General features: G+C 37.5%; 1 protein-coding gene across 7 annotated transcripts in view; it reads right to left on the reverse strand.

The window, feature by feature from the left end:
- Nucleotides 1-5,899: 5,899 nt before the first annotated feature.
- The window catches only part of LOC118736887 (mucin-4), a 249,715-nt gene continuing 232,353 nt past the window's right edge, over nt 5,900-23,261 (reverse strand). For all 7 annotated transcript variants that reach the window (XM_036467004.1, XM_036467005.1, XM_036467006.1 and 4 more), the window contains one exon: nt 5,900-9,925. In XM_036467004.1, the coding sequence (XP_036322897.1) occupies nt 6,919-9,925 (3,007 nt within the window). In that variant the 3' untranslated portion in view covers nt 5,900-6,918. The remainder of the gene's footprint in view (nt 9,926-23,261) is intronic.

Genomic DNA, 23,261 nt, shown 5'->3' on the forward strand with positions numbered 1-23,261 from the left:
TTTTTTATAAACATATATCTCATTCTAGTTACAATAAAAACCACGCAAAAACTTTAAAAAAATTTCAAACTTTGGGGAAAATTAAAGAAAATATCCACAAATTTATTGACAAGTTTCAAACATTTTAATCAGTTATATTTCAAAAATATAAGCGCGCAGTTTTATGGCCGATTTAATTTCAGTGCAACAAAGTGCCGAATTCAACTTGCTAAAAAATTGCGTTGATTTTTGAAATTTTTTTTTTGCTGACTATTTTGAACACATATTTTCTTCCATTTAACGATTTTTATTGAATGGAAACACAAAAATTCTTTAATTTTCTCCAAGTTTTGAAATCTTTATTTGCTTGGTTTTTGTTGTAGACTGAGCTAAATTTTTATAAAAAAAAAAATGACAAACAAAATTACCATGAAAAATATTGTGAATATCGTAAAAAAAGTCAATGCAAAATTTGACTGTTAGTCACAGTATGTATGTATGTATGTAAGTACATAAGTATGTATTTTAATATGTGTAAATACATATATTCCAGCAGCTTAAAAACCAAGTAGCTTCATATGTTTTTTTATTTGATTTTATGCTTTACCCCGACTCTTTTGCATTGCCTTCCTTTCCTATTCCAATGCTCAACAACACCACCGCCATTTTGCGTATTTTTTTTGGAAATTGCTTTTTCTCTTCTACTTCTACTTCTAGCGCTAATACTTCTTCTTCTTCTTCTCTCGATTTCTGCTGGCAACTTGTTTTACTTTGCATCAAAATTTTGGATTATTAATCACAGATAGTGTCTAATGTATTAATGTATGTATTTTTTTGTTGTTTTGTTTTTTTTTTTTGTATATATTTTTTTAATAAATACATTGTATTTTTGTGCTTGTACGCACTGGTTTGTGGTAAATTTGAAATATAATAATAATAATAATAATAGAATTACATACTCAATAATTACATAAATATTTCTGGTAGATCTCGATCAACGTGCAGCCGATTGTGGCAGCACGACGCGCAGGTCAAAGACTACTGTTACTGTTGGCCTCGCGTGGTTCGCCATCGTCGTTCGTCGTATGTCAGTCCATAGTTACGGGTGTTACGGTGTCGAGGTCGTGGTCGTGGTCGTGGTCGTGGCCTTTTTCAAGCTAATTTATTCTGTCCGTCCGTATATATAAGTAAGTGTGTGTGTGTGTGTGTGTGTGTATGTGTATGTACATATGAACGCATTTTACAATTTGTCTAATTTACAAATAATTCTATAGCAATGCTGTCGGATCAAGTTAATTAAAATTTTGATTAAAAGTATACAAGTTCATACATACATATGCCATATGTATGTATAAATGTTGATTGTAGTACGTACGTACGTATGTATGTATGTATGCCCGCACGCACAAATATGCCAAAATATGTATGTATGTGTATTTAAGATGCTTGTACAAAATGCTACGTGTGTTCTGGTTGTATGCATATACATACATATATGTATAGACTTTTAAAAAAATGCCAAACGCTTTTTGACTTTCTTAAATATTTTTTGTCATAATTTTTATTATTCATATAATTATCTAAATATACGCACATTCAAAAGGGTTTAATTTCTCTTAATTTTTGTTTATATACATATATATTTATTATATTCGTATACGTACGCTTGTATAAATATGTCTTAATGTTTGTATGTATTGTACGCGTACATATGTATTTATTTTTATGCATAATTTCGACACACAATTTTTTCACACCTACTTTTTTGTTTTGCTCAAATATATGTGTGTACATATGTATGTATGTTGTAGCTCGCACGTATTGTATGTATGTATGTATGTTTGTAAAAATTGTCTGTGTCCTCACTATTCCAAAATACACTTGCAATTTTACGTAGCACACAATTTTTTTTTAAGGTACATTTAAGTTTTTTTTTGTTTTTTTTTTCTTCAATATTATTACCATCTACTTTCATAATTTTAAAATATGTATACACATAACTCGGGATAAATTGGTTATATTTTCGAAAATATTGCCAAAGTTTCAAAAAGTAAGCAAACAATTTTTATTTGCGGTTTTTTAATTCAAAGTATGTAATTGGGTAAATTTCTTTTGTTATAATTTATAACCACTCAATTTATAGTTGAAAAAAAAAAAAAAATCGATAGCATTTTTTTCGAAATTTCTTACAAGTTTAAGTAAAAGTAAAACACTTAGTATGTATGTATGTAGGTTTTAAAATTCATCTCCTCTATAAAAATAAATTTTGGTCTGAAAAATTGTGTTCGAAGGGCAGATAAATTTTAAAGCCTATTTGAGAAGAACAACATTCTCCTTTAGCATTTCCCAAACTCAAAATTTGAGTTGATTTAACACACAATTAATATAGAAAAAAATTTACATTATGCCACTTTTTTTTTTTGATTTTTTCTTTTTTTTTGTTAGAGTACTTGAGATTTTTTTTTTGTTTTACGCAAAATGATGATGTTCAGTTTATTTTTGAGGTATACTCGACACGAAGACACATACATAGCATACATAACTATAAGGTTTGAAGTATAGATATTTACTTGGGTTTTGAAATCTATCCGAAGGGTTTAATTTTTACAAACTAAATATATTAAGTTTTTTAGCCATGAATATTTTTTTAATTAATATGGTATATATTATTTGATTTATTTTTTTGCTTCATAAACACCAAACATTAAATTTTTCAATATTTTCCTTTTTCGTATGTTAAATACGTTTTAAGTGAATATACAACACATACATAAATTCCCGTTATGCATGCATGCAAATGTATATATGTTTGTAAGTAAGTAAGTATATATGTATGTATGTATGTGCATTGGTATACAAATCTGGGCCGAAATGCTTACATACAACTTATTTATTTAAACACCGAGATATATTTTTTTGCAGCATAATTAAAAAACAATAAAGGAAGGTGCGTTGTGTGTGTGTGTGTGTGTGTTTGGGCTAGGAGATGCTTACAGCCAAGTTTATAAAAGATAAAACAGTTTAAAAATTATATTTAAATCGAAAACAATTTTTTTAAGCTTTTTGAATCTGTTTTATTTTTTAGAAACAACGCCTTTAATGTTTTCTTTATACAATTTTAGACAAAAAAAATCCAAGTACGTTTCAGCATAATGTAAATCAAAATTATCGGCTTTAAATTTTTTTCGGTTTAAAATTTTTTAGCATTTTAGCATTTTACAATTTTAATATTCCCTTTGATTAATTTTGTTTATCTTTTAGTTTTTGTTGTTTTTTTTTTTTGTAAATGTGAAGGCAGCTTTGTTTATTGATTTCCGTTTTGAGGATTTCTGAAGTGTTCTAATTATTATAATTTTATGATATTTTACTTTTGATACTTTTATTGTATAATTTTTGATAAAGAAAATTGTTAAAACACATATCTATGAGATATATGTACATGTAAAAGAAACAAAAGTTCGACTTTTGAAAAAAAAAAACTTTTTTAAGTGGTAATTTGCGTTTTTTGTTTTTTTTTTTAATTTTATTTTTGGTTGAGTTGGCGTATGGTATAGTCTATTGTTGTTGTTGTTGTTGTTGTTGTTGTTGTTGTATCTGCGTTGTTAATCTGCACTGAATTATCTTGTCTATTGTGATCGTTTGCTCTTTTCAGTTGTATTTATGTAGCTATTGCACGTAATGAAAATTCCAAATGGTTTGTAATTTGAAAAGTATTTCGAAGACTCCATTGTGTCCTACGAGTACATAGACGCGTCTGCTAAAACGCTTAGATTTAGCAAATTTGTATGTCTGATTGAATTTCAGTAAAAAGTAGATGGGCTCTACAAATAATTTTTGTTAATTAATGATTTGGGCGGTCACAGTTTCAATGCGTTCTAGAAGGAAGGCTAAATAGTAGATAATAAGGTATCATAATCTGAATTTTAAAAATGCCTCGAATCAAACTCAGAAGACATGCGATAGAGAAAATGTCTTTCTACAGGAATAGTCCAGCAACTCGCGATTGCCCTGAGTCACATTTAAAACAGTCTTGAGACACTAGAACATATCATTGATCTCACATCTTGGATGTGGAAAATAGAGAAGGCTGGCAACCTCATGTATACAAGTGCAAAGGGTGCAATGAATCCTATGCCTACATACAGCGGGAGCAGTTCGCTCCCTGCCCCAAGCGGCATGGAAGGAACTTATAGACATTCCACCTATAGACAATAACGTGGATGGCACCACATCTAAGAGGGCTTTGAAAATTAGGCCATCCTACAGGCTGCAAAGAACCGGAAGTACTGAAGTTGAGATTATCAGGCCACGGAAATTCACTTTGTCCGCCACTTCGAGATCATATTACATCCTGGTAGTATACTGGGTCCCTGGAACTGGGCGAGAATGGAGAATGCTCGAGAAAAATATCAGATCTATAATCTAATATTCGACTTCTCACCAAAATACTAAAGGAACAGTGACCCATTGCCACTCTAAAGCAAGCGCATAAAATTTCGGGGGCCACTCCTTTGAGAGATGTGATAGCTCAGCTGGCCAATTAGTATGGTTTAAGCCCATGCCATTCTTTGTGACTGTCCGGCCTTTGATAGACAATGACTAACTTATTTGCAAAGCTCCAATGGTCAAACCTTTGGGATTCATTAAAGAGACCGAGGGTGTCTTGGACAAACTGGGTTAGAGGCTCTCTTTATAGATACCAAATACCTTTCAGGTTCATATATATCCTTGCCTTCATCTACATGTCTATCTATCGAGGGTTACGTGGGGACAGGTATAGGGAAAAATGGAGCTGCGAGGTCGCCGAATAAACTTGTTAACTAGCTAACCTGCTGGACACGAAGTTTATTTAAATGAAAGGCACTGAAGATGTCTTAAAGCTCTGTAGGAGGCTCCGTTCAAACTTAATGAGTCTTCTTTTCTTACACAAAGCAAGTTGGAATATCATTACGATTTTGTTTATTGCATTTTTTGTTGAATTGGCTGTATGTAGTAGTTGTTGTTGCTGTTGTTGTTCCATCTATTATTATTTCTTCTGTCTGTTTTCTCTGCTACTGCTGCTGCTGCTGCTGCTGATAGTATTGTTGCTCCGTTTGGTTATTGCTGCGTGTTATTGGCTGTTATTGTTGTTGTTGATATTGTTTTTGTTGCTGCTGATTTTTGTTATTGCTTTATTGGCTGGTAGGTTTTGTAGCTGTCGACTGATCGTTTATTGTATTTTGTTTTGGTTGCTTGCTTTGCTGTTGTTGGTATTATTGTTTTTGCATTTTGTTTTATATGTGGTTTGGTTTGTTGTATGCTCATTTGGTCTATTATTTGTATGCTTTTCGAAATTCATTTTGGTTAATACAAAAAATGGACTTTTTCGAAAATCAAAAAGAAAAAAAAAAAATCCAAAAAAAACGAAAGATCCAAAAATTTGCAAGTTTTCTGTAAAGTTTCTGAATTGATTTCTCATCTATTACTCTTTCTAATGATTGGTTGCTTTATAACTAATAGCTTATTAGAGTAGAGTCATTTTGCGTTGTTTTTTTTTTTTATTTTGTTCGCTTGTTTATTGTTAGATTTTTGTGAATTTATTTTGTATTAAAATTTTCGGTTTGCCACTTGTTATTATACTTTATGTTTGTTTGCTTGTATGTAGTTAGATTCATTTGTTGGTTTGTACAAGAAGAGCCTATTTGTCGATTGTCAGAAAACGAAACAGAAAGTGTTTATTTGTTTTAATGTTTTTTGTTGTACCTCCTTTTTACCATGGATACCCACCCGCCTTGTTGCACATATCAATGATAAATTATCCAGGTTTTTTCTTTATACGCTTAGTGTTTTGTTTTTTGTTTTTATTTATTTATTGTTATGTTGTATATTTATTTAGTTACCTATTATATTTTGGGTGTGATTTTTTTTTTGTAGTTTTCGCTTTTATTTTATGCATGTATTTATGTATGTGTGTATGTATAACAGCTTGTTCACATATACATATATAATTTTTATATCCCTTTTACGCTGCATTAGCCCTTATACGTTTTTGTTTTTGGTTTTTCTCCTTCACTATTCTACAAGTCGAAACTTGGCTTTGATTTTTTTTCTTGTTGTTGTAGTTTTTCCACTTTTCTTACTAATAATAAAGACAGACATGCTCTTCTGGCTAAATGCACACATACATATACGTATTACAGTTATTGTATGTATATATGTATCTATTAAATAAAATTTGTTTTCTCGCTTCACTTTTGTCTGTACACTGTACACTGTACACTGTACACTGTACACTGTACAGTACAAATATTCTATTCATACACAAATCCTCGACTCGGACTGCCTGTCTTCATTGTCGTTCCTAGTTTTCTGCTTTATCTGTGTGTGTGTGTGTGTTTTTGCTGTTGTGTAAGTGTTTACAAGTATTTATGTGCCTAAGTATGTATTCTCGAATACATAATTTCTTTTATATGTATGTATGTATATTACCGTTATATATATGTAATTGTATATACTAAGTGAATGTACATAAGTTGCTTGAAGTAAACTAAGAGTTTAAATTCCTCACTTAAATTTTGACTAAACATGTGTTTTGAACCGTTTACCGTTTACCGTTTACTATTTACGGATTACCGTTTACCGATCGGCGATCTTTGATCGCAGATCACTCTTATCACCATACATAGTGCCACAAGTGTGTATTTGTGTTCGTGTTTGCCCAACAGCTCTAACAGCGTTCCATGCCCGCAGGTTCACTTTGTCCTGTTGCGCTCTCATTGCTGCCCATCTGCTAATGAGTGTACTTCGCTTTTGCTGGTGTGGCGCTCCACCTGCGCCTGTTCAGCCATGCTTGCGTATCCAACTAAATAGTGAGCCTACATGCGGCGCCTTCACTACATCTCTCCGCATTGGCGCTTGTTACTCCCTCATCAAAGCGCCAAGTCGCCAAGTTGCTCACCTCTATAAGTTCTCTTCGTTTTCCTGTTCTGCCTTGATTTGCGCTAACTTCTCCTGCAGTATTGAGGTGCCACCCAACGTCGGTCCGCCCGCACGTCCTAAATTCATAAGTGGCTCCACGTTCGGCATCAGCGCGCTTACGCCCGCATTACATCCACTGCCATTCAGATCGGCCACTAGCTTGCTGCTACTGCTGTTGTTGTGATTTGGCATGAGATCGCTTGGTATGCTGCTGGTGTCGGTTTCGGCGGAATCGTGTGACGTTAGTCGGCTTCGGCTACGACTGCGATGCTGTTGCTGTTGCTGCTGCTGGTGCTGGTGGTGTAGGTGTTGATGCTGCAGCTGCAGCTCGTTTGTGGCGCTGAAACTACCTTTATTGTTGTTGTTGTGCTCGTAGCTCACATCGTCGGTGCCGCTGCGCGAGGCGTCGTCGTCGTCATCATCATCACCGCCGCTGCTGTGTTGTGGACTACAGCGTTCGCGTTTGATTTCGGTGTAGGCGAGCGGGCTGCCGCCGCGTTTAGCACCTATGCTCATGAGATGATCGCTGGTATTGTTGCTGCTGCTGACGTATGGAGGCAGGCCGCTTTTCTTAATGAGCAATTGGTCTAGCAGTGCGCCGCCGGCGCCAGCGCTGGTACTGGGTGGCGGTCCAACGTCGGTGCTCTTGCGATCGAGCGTCTTGCGTATAATGCCATCGAGTATTGAGGAACCATTGGCGCCGCCACCCTCATACAAATTCTCAGCGATCTCGCGCGCGCTCTTCATATTCAGCGCATGACCAGCCGCAGCAGAGAGCGGGCTGGCGATAGGACTGGGGCTGTTAGCATTCGAGGGCGTCCCTGCTGATGCGCTAACTCGTAACGCTTCTTCGGTGTAGCGCTGAGCTGCGTTTTGCGCCGCCACTGTGTTGCGGTTGAACTCCATGTGCATTGGGTTGAATGCTGGCGTGTGATTCCAAAACAGATGTCCCGGGTATTGCATGGGATCGAAGATGGGAAGTTTCATGCCATTTGGCGCAGTGGTGGGGAAGGCCGCCGCTGCCGAGTTGCTGTTACCCTTAAGTGTTTCGTTGAGCTTGACATTCGAGCCGCTCGCGCCGCCCAGCTTGATTTTACTGAGATTGTTATGGTGACCAGGAATGTTGGAGTTGGACTTGCCCGATGTCGAGCTGCTGCTGCCATCCAGACCGGGCTGGGGCTTGGGCTCCCGCTTGCGCGGTCGCATCAGATGCCGCTCCTTCACTTTGTACTCGAGCGTCGAATGCGGCACGCCGAAGTAGCTACCTGCACGATGCACCGACATTTCCCCGCGTTGCACTGCGCGCACTGCCTCGATTAAGCTATCGCGGTCATAGTTGCGGTACTTGCCGCGCTTGGGTCGCGTACCTTTGCCGGCGGCAAGCGCTGCTGCTTCCTGACGGCTAAGGTGGTGCGAATGATGGTGATGTGCATTATGTAGGTGCGTTTGATGGTACGCGTGCGAGTTGTGTGCGCTGGGAACGGTGCCTGCCGCGCCTGCACTAGCAGCCGCTAACAAATTAGGCGCGGCGCCAAAGCGAGTGGTATCCGTACCGCCTATATTCTTCACCACCGAAATTGTAGGTTTCTTGTAATCGCCACTGCCGCCGCTATTGTTGTTGCTCGAGCGTTCCATATCCAGGCACAGGCCGAGCATCGGCGCTGAAGCGGCGGCGACTGCAGCTGCTGCCGCATGCGCCTCCTGGTTGGCCTGTTCATTCATGGTGCGGTGAATGCCTCGCGCGATTACATCTCGAAAGCTGAACGACGGAGGTGACTGGCGGTGTTGCAGCAGCGGGGGTGAAATCACTGAGAGATCATTACCCTGGCGCCCGACAGAGGTCGAGCTGCCATTGTTGCTTACGGCTGCCACCGCGGCCGCCAGCATTGAGCTGGCGATGCGCGGTGAGGGCGCGGAGTGCGGACTGTCGCCATTGGGATTTGGCATTGAGTTGGCGTTGGAGTTGTTGCACAGCAAAGGTGGCGAGCAGGTGGAGCGTGCGACACCTGATGTCGGCGTGGGTGTGTTTGCCGCAGGTTTATAGGACGGAATCTTGAGAATCGACGAAGCCAGGTCCTCACCAATTGGTTCGTGCGTGTCAATCGAACCCGTCGTTTCTGGAGTATCTGATTTGGGCAAGCGTTGCGCAGCGTATGCCGCGGAGTGCTGCTGCAACTTATGCGTCGACAGTGGCAGATCCATTATGTTGGGTTTACCGTTATTAATGAGTCCCTCCACATTCAAATCACCGGCTGTGTGTGCTTCCAGCATATCCTTCAGATTGGCGACAAGATCACGCAGGGTAACAGGTTGATCTGCGCGCTGCTGTAAAGCGCCGAAGCTTGTGAGCGTGAATAAAAACGCCTGCAAAATGGCAAACGTTGTATCCAGACCTGCCTGCGGTGATTGTTGCGGCTGCGGCGTGGCGCTGCTCGAAGGTGTGCCAGAGTCACGCTTGGCGGCAGCATCAACGTACAGGGCGTTTGATTTGGGCGACAATGAAGGAGCGCAGTTTGTCGCGTCACTGTCCGCATCACGTCTCGCTGACGCATCGCTATTGCCAGTATTTATGCATAGTTTGCGCAATGATTGCGTCGCGCTTAAACGGCTGGCGAGCTCTTCTAGAGCGGAATGTGTGGCGGGTTCTGGTGGTTGTGGTGTTGAGGCGTTGCTTCCATGTCCACCGGCCATGAGCGAACTGCCATCAGCAGCGCTACATTCATCGCCTGACAAATCCTTGTCCATTTCCAGGCCTTGCAATAGAGCGTTGGTTAGGTGGGCGTTGGCGCGTTTGCCACCCATCGCAAGGCGTGTTGGTCTTGTGCGGCTGGTGCTCGACGACGTGCTGCTGCTGCTGTATTGGCCCGCCGGTTTGCGGATACTTGCACTGTATTTACCACTGAGTAGATCTTGAACGGCGCTGCTTAGCGCGTCATCGGTGTAGGGGTGGCGTGCAGAGAGTGTGGGCGTGGTCCGTGGTGTTTTCGATCTGAAAGCAGAGGGGAATTATTTAGATAGGCAGCATCATTGGAAATAGGAGATAAAAAAATAATAAAAATTAGCAAATCCGGCAATACTACCATGAAAAAAATCGTAAATATAAGATTTCACTTCGTTTTCTTTCTGCCTCGATAAAGGTCGAAACGTAATGCTAACGGGAAGATGAATTTAAATATTTAAGTAAAGTTCACCGAATCATTCTGTATACCTCTCTGGCATAACTGCAATTCTCAACTACTTCTGAAATGCTCGAAATTCGTACCGCGTTTAAGCAAAACGCCTACAACCGCATTTACTTTTCATATTTTTTTAAAAATTACAACAAATTTAAATATATTACAAAAGTTTATCAATTTATGACGAATCACATACAATAGCAACAATAACGCAGAAAACGAAAAATAAATTACACAAAACCAAATTGGCACACTGAACCTTCATTGTCCAATCACTTATCAGCGCAATGCAATGCAATGCAGCGCAACAACAAAAACAAAGGAAATGCGAATTTCGTAAATTATTTGTACATACATACATATGTATGTATGTATGTATGTATGTATGTATGTGTATGGTTTGTGCAAAAGTACGCGCACAATACATAACAACAATGATAAGGACAACAACAGCTACATTGCAGATATTTGGAAATAAATTTAGCTCAATCGACTGCAGAGAATATACATACATACATAAACGGAAGCGCATTTGCACGCTTTGATGAAGTGGGTTACGTAATGCGCTTCGATTGGACTTAAAATGACACAACAAAGGCGAAGATTTCGATATGCATGTACGAAGGTACACAGAGTGTTTAAACAATTGTAATCTTATCGGATATTGATAAAAAATAAATAAAAAAAAATTACTTCTTACCAAATTATTTGTTGGATTTATGAAATGAAAATATACATACATACCTATGAATAAGTACATGTTCGGTCTTGATGCAATCATTACTCAAAAGTGAAGAAATGCGTAATTTGGTAAGCCCTATGCCATCCCGCGCATACTAATGATTCATTAATACTACCCATAAAAATACACACGCAGACTAGGGTGTACGATTATTCGCCTTTTTCGAAAGCCGGTTACACTACATTAAATATAAAAAACTGCTTTTAACCGGTTAGGAAAAACCGAGTCAATCACCCTAATAAATACATTCACACTACTGCTTGTAAATTATAGATGTTGGTCAACTCCCATCCTTCATCATTGCTGCATTTTCCTACGAGCATATGCCAGGAGTGCGACAAAACGTATAACTTTTAGTTAACTAGAAAAAGGTTACTTGAAACTAGTTGAAAAGTAATGCGGGAGTCATGCAGACATAGTCGGGAGTTTTTTTGAATACACTTCTTTTCTGCACTTCAAAAATACTTTTTCGAATTTAGACAAAAAAAAAAAAAATGAAGATCGAAATTTTATACTATCATTTTGATGTTATTTCTGACGGAATTCGAATTGAAAACAATATTTTTTTTTTTTAATAAAACTTTATGCCCAAAAGTAGTTAGAGTTACAAGTTAGTTGACATCTAATGCAGAGGTAACCACCCTTGACTCTTTCGCAGTTAGCTTTCCTCAAAGAAAATATAACAGATAATGGTGTCCTTTAGTTCCTTCCTAATAAACTACAAGTTAACTTATAGTTAGATATATTTCCGGCGCGATTGCGAAAATGTATTGATATTTTCTAACAGACCAATTGTGGCAACTGTCGTTCAACCACCACCACAGTCTTGCGAAAGACAATTGTCATTTCTGGCAACCATCGTGAATGCTCTTCGTTACCTTTCACAAGACTAATTGAAATATCTGTTGACGTTTTTCCGTTTATCTATCTGCAATAAGTTTTATATAAATTAAATTAAAAAGAAATTGTTGTTCTTATTAAAGTTAAATAACTAAAAATCAAGGGAAAATTAAAAAAAAATAATAATTTAAAAAAGAAACAGTCAATTACGTCTCTAAAAATCTAACGCAATAAAATCTAAAAAATTTAAAGAAAACTAAATTTATAAAATATTAATTAATAAGAGAAATAATAAATAAAAACAGCTCCTAAGAATTAATTTAAATAAAAGTAAGTATTTTTTTTAAATTACATATATACATAATCTAAAAATTAAAAAAAAAAACAAATCAAATGTTTTAAAAGTCAAATGAAAATAGAAAAATATATATTTTTTAAACAATAAAATCTTAAGTTTGAAAAAAATAACAAAAACAAATAGATAAAAAAAAGAAAAAAAATGCGTTTAAAAATTAAATGAAGTAAAAACAAAATATTTGAAAACAATAGTCTAAAAATAAAATTAAAACAAGAAAAAAAATAACAAGTTTCTAAAAAATAGAAAACTAAAATATATACATATATACCCATATACATTAGAGTGGTCAAAAAAAATTATACAAAATTTTTCCTCTCGCCAAAAGAGCACCAAACTCCACGTTTCTAAGTAAGTAAGTTGATACAATGGCCCTTGGGTGGAACATTGGATATTCATGCGTACTATAGTAAGGATCAAAAATGAAATCCATCCCTCACCAATATTTTAATTATACCTATCCATAAGTCGCTCGAAGACGGTGGGCAGCCGGGTGCAACTTAACATTGCCCTTACATTATCCTGTCATTAACTGACTGACGTCACTCTTCTTGTGTGTGCTCTCCTCCTTGCATTGCCACTCTAATTTTGGCTGTACAACCGGCGCGTTCTACGGCAAAATACTCATAAAACTCGTAAATTTGCATTCAAGTAATTTACCCTACGACTCATATTTTTAGCGAAACTTCTACAAAAATCGAAATGCGTTTCTTGTGTCTACGAAATTTTTTTGAAGTAATTTAAGATGAATATAAAATGAAGGGAACAAAATGGTAAACTAATTATGTCACGGCAGACGCGATTTTATAATTCCATAATTTAAGCGCCCTAAGGGCCGTTTTCTGATGTAACCTTTAACTTTAAAGCTTACTTTATATTTAAAGGTTGGATTAAAATTAAAGCTATGTCTAAAGTTACGCATTTCTATTATCGTTTTATGACGTAAGTATCTTTCTTGGTTGTAAACCAATTTAAAACGGGTAATAAAATGCTCTACTTTAGGCACAATCACAAATTTTAATGTAACCTTTATATATAAAGTGAACTTTAAAGTTACAGGATACTTGAGAAAACGGCCCTGAGTACCTTAAGCTGTTTAGTAAAATAAGAGCAGAAATTTAAAATAATATAACATCTTTAGTATCATTTGAATATGTTTATTTATGTATACAAATTTGGGATGACTCACAGGTATAAACTGTATACATATAAAAATGCGAATTCGGATCAAGCAAGCGCAACACATTTTTGTACCTCATACTAAGGTCAGGGAATTATTCTTTTCAGGGATAATGCTGTTGGCCAAAGTGCCCAAGCGTACCAAGATAATAAAAACAGCAATCATAATATTTTGGCCGTTACACTTTCGCTGAGTGTTTGGCCGAGCTTCTCCTCCAATTTGTGGTGTGAGCAAATGGATTTTATGAGTAGCCTTTTCATGACGAAAATACACTTGAGGGTTTGGCATCGCTTGCAGAGGGGCGACCGGTATTAGAAAAAATATTTTCTATTTTAGATGTTGCCTAGACCAGGTCGTACGTAGTGGTGGTACGCACCTCTAACAACTCAGCCACAGTGGCTTTACAAATCTTCACAACATCGCTAAGTATACTGATTATGTATGTATTTTGTCATTTGACCTCTTCAAGCAACAAAATTTGGCTTTCTAATGCAACTAAATAATTGTCAATGTTTCACGAAAATTGCATGCAACTAAATTAATTGCGCCAATATTTGTAGAAAGGAAATATAAATAATGACAGCTGTCCCCAAAGGATTCTTCCATCAGCTGGCTACTTTGCCTGCCGCCTGTTTGCCCCGGGCGACCGCCTCACCACTGGCAGCGCACTCAACTCAAGTTCAGACAAGCAGTCAGTGCGCAAATATGTATCAGCCAGCAGCTCTCGCAACAATTTGTCTGCTTTTGTGTCCTCCACTTTGTGTCTGCTTTAAAGACAACGAACGCTCAGCTAAAGCGATTCACACAAACCAATGCTCGCTCATGTACTATGTTTATACATACATATGTACGTATGTATGTACATCAACGGGATACCCGCACCAGACACATCCGCAATTTGGCAACTGGGCTGTCGTCAAGCTGCAACATCAACACATACACACAGCTACAGCGCACCCACCACCTGCCTGTCCTGCCGGGAGGACACAATCAAAAAGCTCTTCACAAAAAATCTGACGTTGCAAATTTGGTTTTTCGAGCGTTTATTATTATACTTTTTATGTGTGAGTGCATCGATACACACACAACACACGCGTCCGTCCATGTGCATGAACACTCATGCAACTGCAGTCAAACCGACCCAGTGCAGCATTGCAAACCCATAGCGTTGCAGGAAAGGTCGGAAGTGTGCTGCAAGACGGCGGTTTGGTTTGGGAGGCCTTGCCGAGGGTTGGGGCTGGGGGCACAAACGTGCTGCGACGCTACACTCTTCACACTGCGCACCAGACAGAAATGAGTGCATCATATCGATCGCTTTTTTCCTCCTTTTTTTCTTCCATGCATTTTTACCGCAACACTTGTTTTTTTCGTACATTCGCTGGCCTGTTCGTATGTAGGTATGTAGGTATGTATCTTTATTCGTTTGCTTGTTCGTTTATTCGTTCATTCGTCGTTTCGTTTCATTTCGCCTGCACCTCTGCTGCGCCCTCCTCCTCCTCCTCGTCCTTGGCGTTGTGTACTTACTGCTGTATTACCGTCGCGTTTTTTACATTTTCACATAATTTTCATTTTGACTTTCATTTACGAAAAATCGTGCAAAAACCAGCCGCCAGACCACGTCGCATTCCGCCCGCCGCGGGAGGGCCGGCTGCCGGCGCGACATCATAACCGAAACGCATGCATTTTTATTCAGTTTTTCTGAATTTTTTGTCATTTGAATGAGGACAGCTGGTGGTGAGCTATGAGCTGTGGGCTGTGGGCTGTGGGCTGTGGGCGTGGTGGGTATATCCAGAGGTAGGATGGTTCAATTCATTCTGGCTTACATGGCGTATGAGTGATAAATTGTATGCGGGAAGGAGTGTTGCGTGCTTTACCATGCAATTATTTATGTGTGTGTGTGTGTGTGTGTGTGTGTGTGTTGGAATGGGTGATGGAAAGGAAGTGAGTGGGAGGACATTGGACAGACACAGTTGCGTATTTGGGCGTCGCGTGTGAGTGAGTGCACATGAACAGCCGCAGCCGGGCGACATAGCGGCACAACGCAAAGTGGCCCAAAGTGAGCGAGATGGAAAAACGTACAAAAAAACCGCCCGCTTTTGGCGCTTAAATACACGAAAAACTGCATATCTGTCCAAATTATGGCAAAACGACAACACGAACAGCAACCAACGTACGTACATACACGCACAGCACACGCATACGCATACGCATACGACGGCGCTTGCAATTTTGTGCATGTATAGCAATACAAATAAATGCATACGCGCACGCACACACAGACACCATTGCAAGTGAATTCATTTCATGGAATTTTTTAACGAAATTACATTCATTGCGGTGATAGAAAAAAAATGCAATCCCAAAAAATACTCGAATTGATATGGGCAGGGCGAAGCGAATAGGTTTGGTTGGCAAGCGAAGGGTTGTTGCGCGGCGGGCAACGCTCTCAAATGCACGCAATGGGTTTTATTGGCAAAAAAGGATTCAAAAAAAATATGCAGGAAAGTGAGCCAAATTAACTAAAAAGGGCAATCAAAATAATATATGTATATATGCATTCTTTACAAATGTTGCATAAATAAGACAAAAAAAAATGATCACAATTTTTATGAGAAATTATATTTTACTAGCGAAAAATCCCAAAGCGCGAAATCCGTTAAATACAAAGAACAAATACAATAGCGCAACCAAAAAATTAGAAAAATAAAATAATGCATGCTCGAAATTGTAAACGAAAAATAAATTGGTGATGATTTAAAAAAGGGAGCAATCAAACGAAAATCTCTCTAGCCAGAATAGTTAGTTAGGAGCCATGTTGGACAATTAAATGATCATTTCACTTTGAATGAGGCATTTAAACAGCTTAGCCTTAAGAGTTTTGCAGAAAGCATCTTCGAATGCAGCCCCACTACTAGGGTACAGACGAGTAGTTAGAGGTGCGTACTAAGGCTCAGGTTCGTTTCTAGCGCTAGTAAGATTTTATAACTAGTATTTTCCAGGGTTGCGTAAAGTGCACTAAATCGAAATTTAAAAATTTGCATTTAAAATTTCACTAGCACTACATTGTGACAGTGATAAAAAATTTTCACTCATAGGGAGCACATAATCGGTGAAATAAAATCTTGACAATTAAACCAGAAGTAAAGTAATTACACGTCATGCATGTATTCGATTTATGAATGAAATATCGGCTTATTAAAAAGTAGAAGTGGTAAAAGAATTAGCATCGTGGTTCGATGTAAAAAAGTTTGATTGGAATTTCATACCACTTGAAATTTTCCGATGAGTTAAATTTCTTTGAACAAATTTTGATGAAAAAAACAGATGGCATGGATTGAGCACAGGAAATCCGTAACGGTATTCATCTAAACTTGTAAACTAACGAAAAGTGTAAAATTTATTATTTTCGCTATTTTTTATGCCAATCCTAACTCAAATAAATTTGTATATATTTATTTTTTTTTCATTTGATAAGTCTTGAGAAGATAATTAAGATTAAAAATTTTACATATTGTTTTTAAGAAACTTTTTTTTATTTTTTTAGTGAAGATGTATAATTTTTTACAGTATCAAAAAATTAACAGCTTAACTTATAAATATTTGTACATAAGCCTTAGATCTAAATTTTTTCCTTATAAGTATCTCAGTAATAAGTAAAAAAAAAAAAAATATAAAAAAATACCGTCCATGTTGTAGCCTACTGAGTTCCTCAGAATTATATAAGAAATATCTTATTGAATCGAATAAATTAATAAAATATCTTTCTTTAAAAATTAGGTGGCAACCCTATTAAGAATTACGACGCCAGCAGAATAAATATTTTAAGTGTATATGTATGTACTTATATACGTACGTACATAAAAAATGGCCATTGAAATTAATAAGATAAAATTTTTTGTTAAAAAAGTGGCAACTCTCTACGAATTTTTTTCTGGATTAATGTGCTTAAAAAAGCCTTCTATTTAATACCCATATTATTTTGTTTTAGTTAAATTTTGTAGAATCGAAAATAAGTGGCAACCTCATGCTAAAATCCTAAGAGAAAAAACTTACTATATAAGAAAAGCATTGGTTATGAGCTTGTTTTACTACTTATAAATAGTAATTTTGTATCTTGATTTTCTAAACAAAAAATTAAATAAATAGACGATGAAAAATAGGTGGCAACCCTGTTCAACGATATCTCTACATTTGGTATTTTAAATTAATTTTCATTTGATATGATATTTTATGTAATTTGTAACTGATTTCGAATAGGTGACAAACTTATGTGAATGCTATCGGTGATGCCACCTATCTAGATAACCCCAGAATAGTAAGTATTATCCAAATGGAAAGATTGCTTGGTTAAAGCAATAAGATAAATATAAAAGAAAAAAGACGGAAAACCGTTCGAGGTGTCACTCCTTGAATTCGACTTAAAAGTGTTATTTCTTTTGTTAATAAAAGAATGTGGTAAGTAATACTTTGTGCACTTAATATTGCACCAAAGAAATTTATGAAATTACTGAAAAATTAAGTTAAGGTATATATGTATGTGTTCGTATATATGTAGTACAACATACACTTATGTAACTGTGTATCTACTTTGAGATATTTATTACGAATTAAAATGAATTGCGACTGACTGCAGCAAGAAGTAGACAAAAAAAAAAAATAAAAATAAAAAAATTACAATAAAAATAACAAAAATCAACAACAGCAGCAACATCAAAAAGCCCGCATCATTTCAAAGCTTGGGGGATGCAACCAAAAATGCAATTGCAGTAAGCGTTAAGGCAAAAACAAAATAAGCAGCAGAAAAAAAAACGAACAACAAAAAAATCAACCCTTGCAAAACGCGCATAACACCGCCAACAAAAGCAAACGAAAAAAGCAACAACAAAGAAAACATACAAAAAATGCAATGTAATTCTAGATACATACATACAACAAAAAAATGAAAACAGACACAAAATGTTGAAAAAGCGAAAAAAAAAAACGGGAAAACACGAAAAACGCACACTTATCAGTGTGTTCAGGTGCATTAAAAAGCAACAAAACAAAAAAAACTGCAATTGGTAATGACGGCAGCAAAAGCAACCAGCAGCAATGCATTCGAAAAATTGCAACTCTCCGCACTGTCATTACGTAGCGAAGTTGCGACGGACTGACTGACTGACTGACGGACTGACTGACTGACTGGATGACTAAATGACGACTGGCTGGAGTGTGTGTGTGTGGGGCTGCCACGAACGTGAGTGAGTGCAGCAGCAGGTGCGCGGCGTTGGCGGCGGCGGCAATTTGTGCGACAGTGACGCGAGGCGACATTGAAATTTTTATGCATTCGCGTCTTTGTCGTCGTCTAATTTGTATGGATTTCTTTATACACTTCCGCAATCCACTTGGCTGCTGACGTTTTCTGCGCGAGTTTCACCCGTTTTATTTTTTTTTATTTTTTTTTTGAGCTCAATTATATTTTTTTGACATGCTGGATGCTGGAAAAAAATGAAAGAAAATAAAAACAAATAACAAAAAAAAAAATGCATTCAACCTACGAAATTGCTTCCGAAAAATTATTCATAATGACAGCAGCAGACAGGACCTGCTGGGCAGAGTGGCATTTCAGTTGCGGTAGCGGAGTAGAAAGTGTGAGAAGAAAGCGCAGCAAAATTTAGGTATCGGGAGTGCAATTTGTGTGGTTGACATAGGAGAGAGAATAGGATTGTTTGTGATGGCAGTGATAGCAATGGCAATGGCAGAAACAAATATGCAGGTGATGTTGAATAGAAAGACTTGCACTTACATACATACATACATATTTGCACACCTGCACAATTTTTTTGTTCATTTTTAAAACTTAAGCCTATCTAAATACAAGTCGCTTTGTTTTTTTTTTTGTGTTCCTAAAAGTTTTTGTAAAGCTAGACGAACAAATTTTGCTCTCCACTGTACTGAAGGAGTTTTAGTTTTATTAATGTAACTTCCTACTTTTTGAGGCATTGATTTTTCGGATCTACAATAAACTCTTTAATATTTTGTCGGTATTTGTTTCGGGATTGTTCAGAATTGTTTTCGTAAATTTTAAGAATTATTCTTGTTTTACTTTCTGAGATTTTGGTACATTTCTAGTTTTTTCTTTGATTTTTCGGAAATTTCAGCAATGCGTCGTGTTTGACTTTTCGAGATATTTTCAGGATCTTTTGAACATTTCTGGATTTGTTCGGCACTTCTCAACATTTTTGGTGTTTTATATTCTAGGATGTTTCAATATGTAGATAGAGTTATGCACTCCAGGAGTGCACACTGCACTGATACACAGACGGCTCGAAGACCCCAGATGGAGTAGGGGCAGGAGTCCTTGGGCCCAGAACAAGAATCTCTGTTCCCTTGGGGAAATACCCGAGCATCTTCCAAGCAAAAGTCTATGCGATCTATCTGTGTGCGGAAACAATCATGAGTAGAGGGTATAGAAATGAGAAAATTATAATGTTGAGTGATAGTCAGGCGGCACTCAAGGTTCTTCTATCCTATGAAGTCAAATCCTCACTGGTCCTTGAGTGCATTGAGAAGCTAAACTCCCTTGGCAGGCAGAATAACATCAGGTTAGCGTGGGTACCCGGCCACAGTGGAGTAGAGGGAAATGAGTTTGCAGACTGCCTCGCTAGAGAGGCGGCAGCCATCACTCCAGTTGGCCCAGAGCCCTTCCTGGTTGTCGGTCCCACACTAAGGAATTTTAACTGGCGCAGTTCGGTAGGAATGCGCCAGGCAAAGAGTTTACTTGGAGGGTTTAACCAGAAAGGTTTTCAGGGCTTAATAAACCTCCCGAAAGATGGAAGATGTATATCTGGAGGCGTTTTGGGGTTTTTCGAATAACTCGGAATTTTTGAAGAATGTTTAGTTTCATTTAAATATGTCTTTTTTTTGCACTCTAAAAAAATAAATGTAAAAATAAACGGTTAACTCCAGCTCAGGCAAAGATTTGGTCCTTATTTTTGGCTCAAAAAAAGTAAAAAATTATAAATTTTTCTTGCTCAAATGAAAGAATCCAAAATTGCGATATTTTTTGAGATTTTAGTTATCTTATACTTATCCTTCTATCCAATATATATTTTTCTTTTAATTTATTTCTTTAGTTGACAAAATATTTTTTATTCATTGTTGTACTAGCTGCCCTTCTTTGTCTCAACTAGTTTCTCTATTCATTTTTTAAGTTTACATACATCATCCATTCTCGCAACCAAAAAACCCAGAATGAAATTCTTCCAATGTACTCAAAAATATCTCACTGTCGCGTCCGTGTCACATTTTCATCAACAGCGAAAAAAATCTGCAATACAAAGACGGATTGTGCAAAGTGATGGGAAAAACCACTAAGGCAAATAATAATGATACCTTGCTTTGATGCTGAGGAATCGAAGCTTTGCTTGCAATAACTTCACTTTACATTCGTCCTTTGTGTTACCTTTGAAGTGGGTGTGCGATATCTAGATATGTATGTACGTACATATATAAAAAATAAAGAGTATGTGCGGGTATTTGCCAAATCTTTGCTTCGTCCGCACATATTTTACTTTAAGAAAAAACCTCCACATGGCTTTTCGAGCACCAGTACTTTGTTTACGCCAAAACGACTAAAATAATTATTTTTACACACGCACTTCGTTTTCGGTAGGTTTACTCCTTTTAAATCTTATTTGGTGGTCAAGGGCGATTATGCTTCAATGAAGAATATACCTTTAATAGTAAGTAACGTTGAGCGAAGACTATGAAATATTTGATGTAGGAACTAAAGCGTTAATTATATTTATACATTCGTACTAAAGTCGTTTTGGTCTATACTTTCCAATACTTTCGTTTCAGTAGAACCGACCTGTGGTAGGGCCAAGAACATTCAGCAGAGCACATTATACTAAAGCCACCCACCAAGTCCGACGAAACAATCGTCGCTTAGACACCTCACCGATTAGGAAGGAATAGGAGGGCTTGGTGATGATGAAAGATGAAAAGAACTAAAACGCCAGAAGTCTTGACTAGGACGCTGAACTCGATTCTTTGCTATAATAGTAAAATTGCTGAAGATCATAGGCATCATTGATGTGAACAACAAAGAAGACATGGATTCCTAGGTACTAACGGAAGTGAGTCCTATCCGGGCTGGAAAAAGTAGTGTTACAAGTAAGCCCTCGATGTGTTTAATGAGAAGTAAAATTTTAACAGGTAGTCGAAAAAAATGCCCTCCTTCTCACTTCTTCTGCCAGTTTTTTTTTTTGATCTCGAACGGAAAGGCCAGACATACCGAGAGCTACATATTAACTCCTAAGGCTTCCTTTATACGGGTCGCTTTGTGTCGACAGAAAAATCGACTAGCCAAAGAGCTTACATTTTTTACAGTTGAATTTATTTAAAGGGTCCGTTTTGGTTGAACGACCACGATCGACTAGAAAATCGACCCGTGTAAACGCAGCTTAAGTGTAAAATAGGTTTAATTTTCACTTTGCGTGGCGGAACTCGGTAGCGATAATATACTCTTTCACCGATGCTAATCAGCTTCGTGCGTTGAGAATATAAAAAAAACGAATTGTCGTAAGTGCAGATTTTCACGCAGCAGCTTTATTTTCCCTCCAAATGCCAAAAGTTTCTTTAGTAGTTAACAGCAGAATTACCCAAGAAAATTTGAAGAAAGAAGAAAATAAATTCAGTAAATCGCTTATTCGCCTTACGAAAATCACCTACGGAAACACTTTGTCTTTGCCCAAAAATAGACTTTGAGTGTTATTTACACACATCTACATAGTATGTATATATACATTCAAATAGCCATGGCATAACCATTTTATGCAGGTGTGAAGTCCCTTTATGCTTTAAAGCGGCATTTTAAGAGCATTGGCATAAGGAACAAATTGGATGCATATGAATATGGAAACCATTGCAGCCACAGACCTTTTGCGTGCTCAAGGATGGAAGCAGTGTTGGCACCTGACCGCGTATTTATCTTTGTGCTAAAAACGAATGAACAAATATTTTATGCTGCTCTCTTTCACTTTTTTCGCACCCATTATCTACAATAAAAATGTAACTGTATGTACATATGTATGTATGTGGCATCACTCGCCGACACTGAAATTAATGCATATTTCATACACCGACTAGTGACAATAAACAAAAACAAACGGTGGCAACAACAAAACAGTGATGGCGTTGCAATAGCGGCACAGCTGCTGACGCACACCAACAAAAGCGGCTGCAGCATCAACAATTAAGAACTCAGTGCTGCCGCCCACGTTGCCACCGCTGCGGTGCTGGTTTTGGTGCTGGTTAGGGGTTTGACGCCCGCACGAAGGAATTATCGCAATAGTGGCGTACGGAAGGTGCGAGCCGAGACGCATTGGGTGCACAATTGCGCTGACAACATTGCGCGACGGCCACCAGAGGATCAAGGTGTTATTCAAACGAAAAAATGAGAATAAACAAAAACAATAATACGAAATCGCGCACAATAAAATAAGTGAGTGGTGAAAAAATTTTGCGCTAAAAGCGAACTGGTGAATAACTACCGAAAAAATAATGGCTGACTGGCTGGAAAGATACATACATGCTGTAGGTGTCGCAGGAAGTGCGGTGGCTCCGATGTATTGAAAGTGGAGCGCTTGGCGTAGGTGGCGGTGTCGATGTGGGTATTTTGGTGAAAAGGAGTGTTGATAAATATTCAAGTGCAGCGCTGCTGTGCAGTGGCAAGCACTAGACATGAGTCTCAATGTTGGAAATGCAATACAAATAAACGCTCATTTCTGCGAGCACTGATAGCAACAACAATGGTGCGCGCAGACAGGTAACAATGCACTACAATATACATATGTATATACATACATACATACATATGTATGAAGTGTTGGCATGTTATGGAGCATCTGCGCTTGGGAAGTGTTTGCATTGTAAACAACATCCGCTATGTGTGAAAGTGGAATTAAAAATAGGAGTTAAGCATTTAAATAAATGAAAATGAAGCACCAAACAGTGGGTATGATGAATGTTAACAATAGCCAAAAAAAA

The sequence above is a fragment of the Rhagoletis pomonella genome, unplaced genomic scaffold (genome assembly GCF_013731165.1).
Source record: "Rhagoletis pomonella isolate Grant_MI unplaced genomic scaffold, Rhpom_1.0 Rhpom_scaffold_00004, whole genome shotgun sequence".
Taxonomy (NCBI): domain Eukaryota; kingdom Metazoa; phylum Arthropoda; class Insecta; order Diptera; family Tephritidae; genus Rhagoletis; species Rhagoletis pomonella.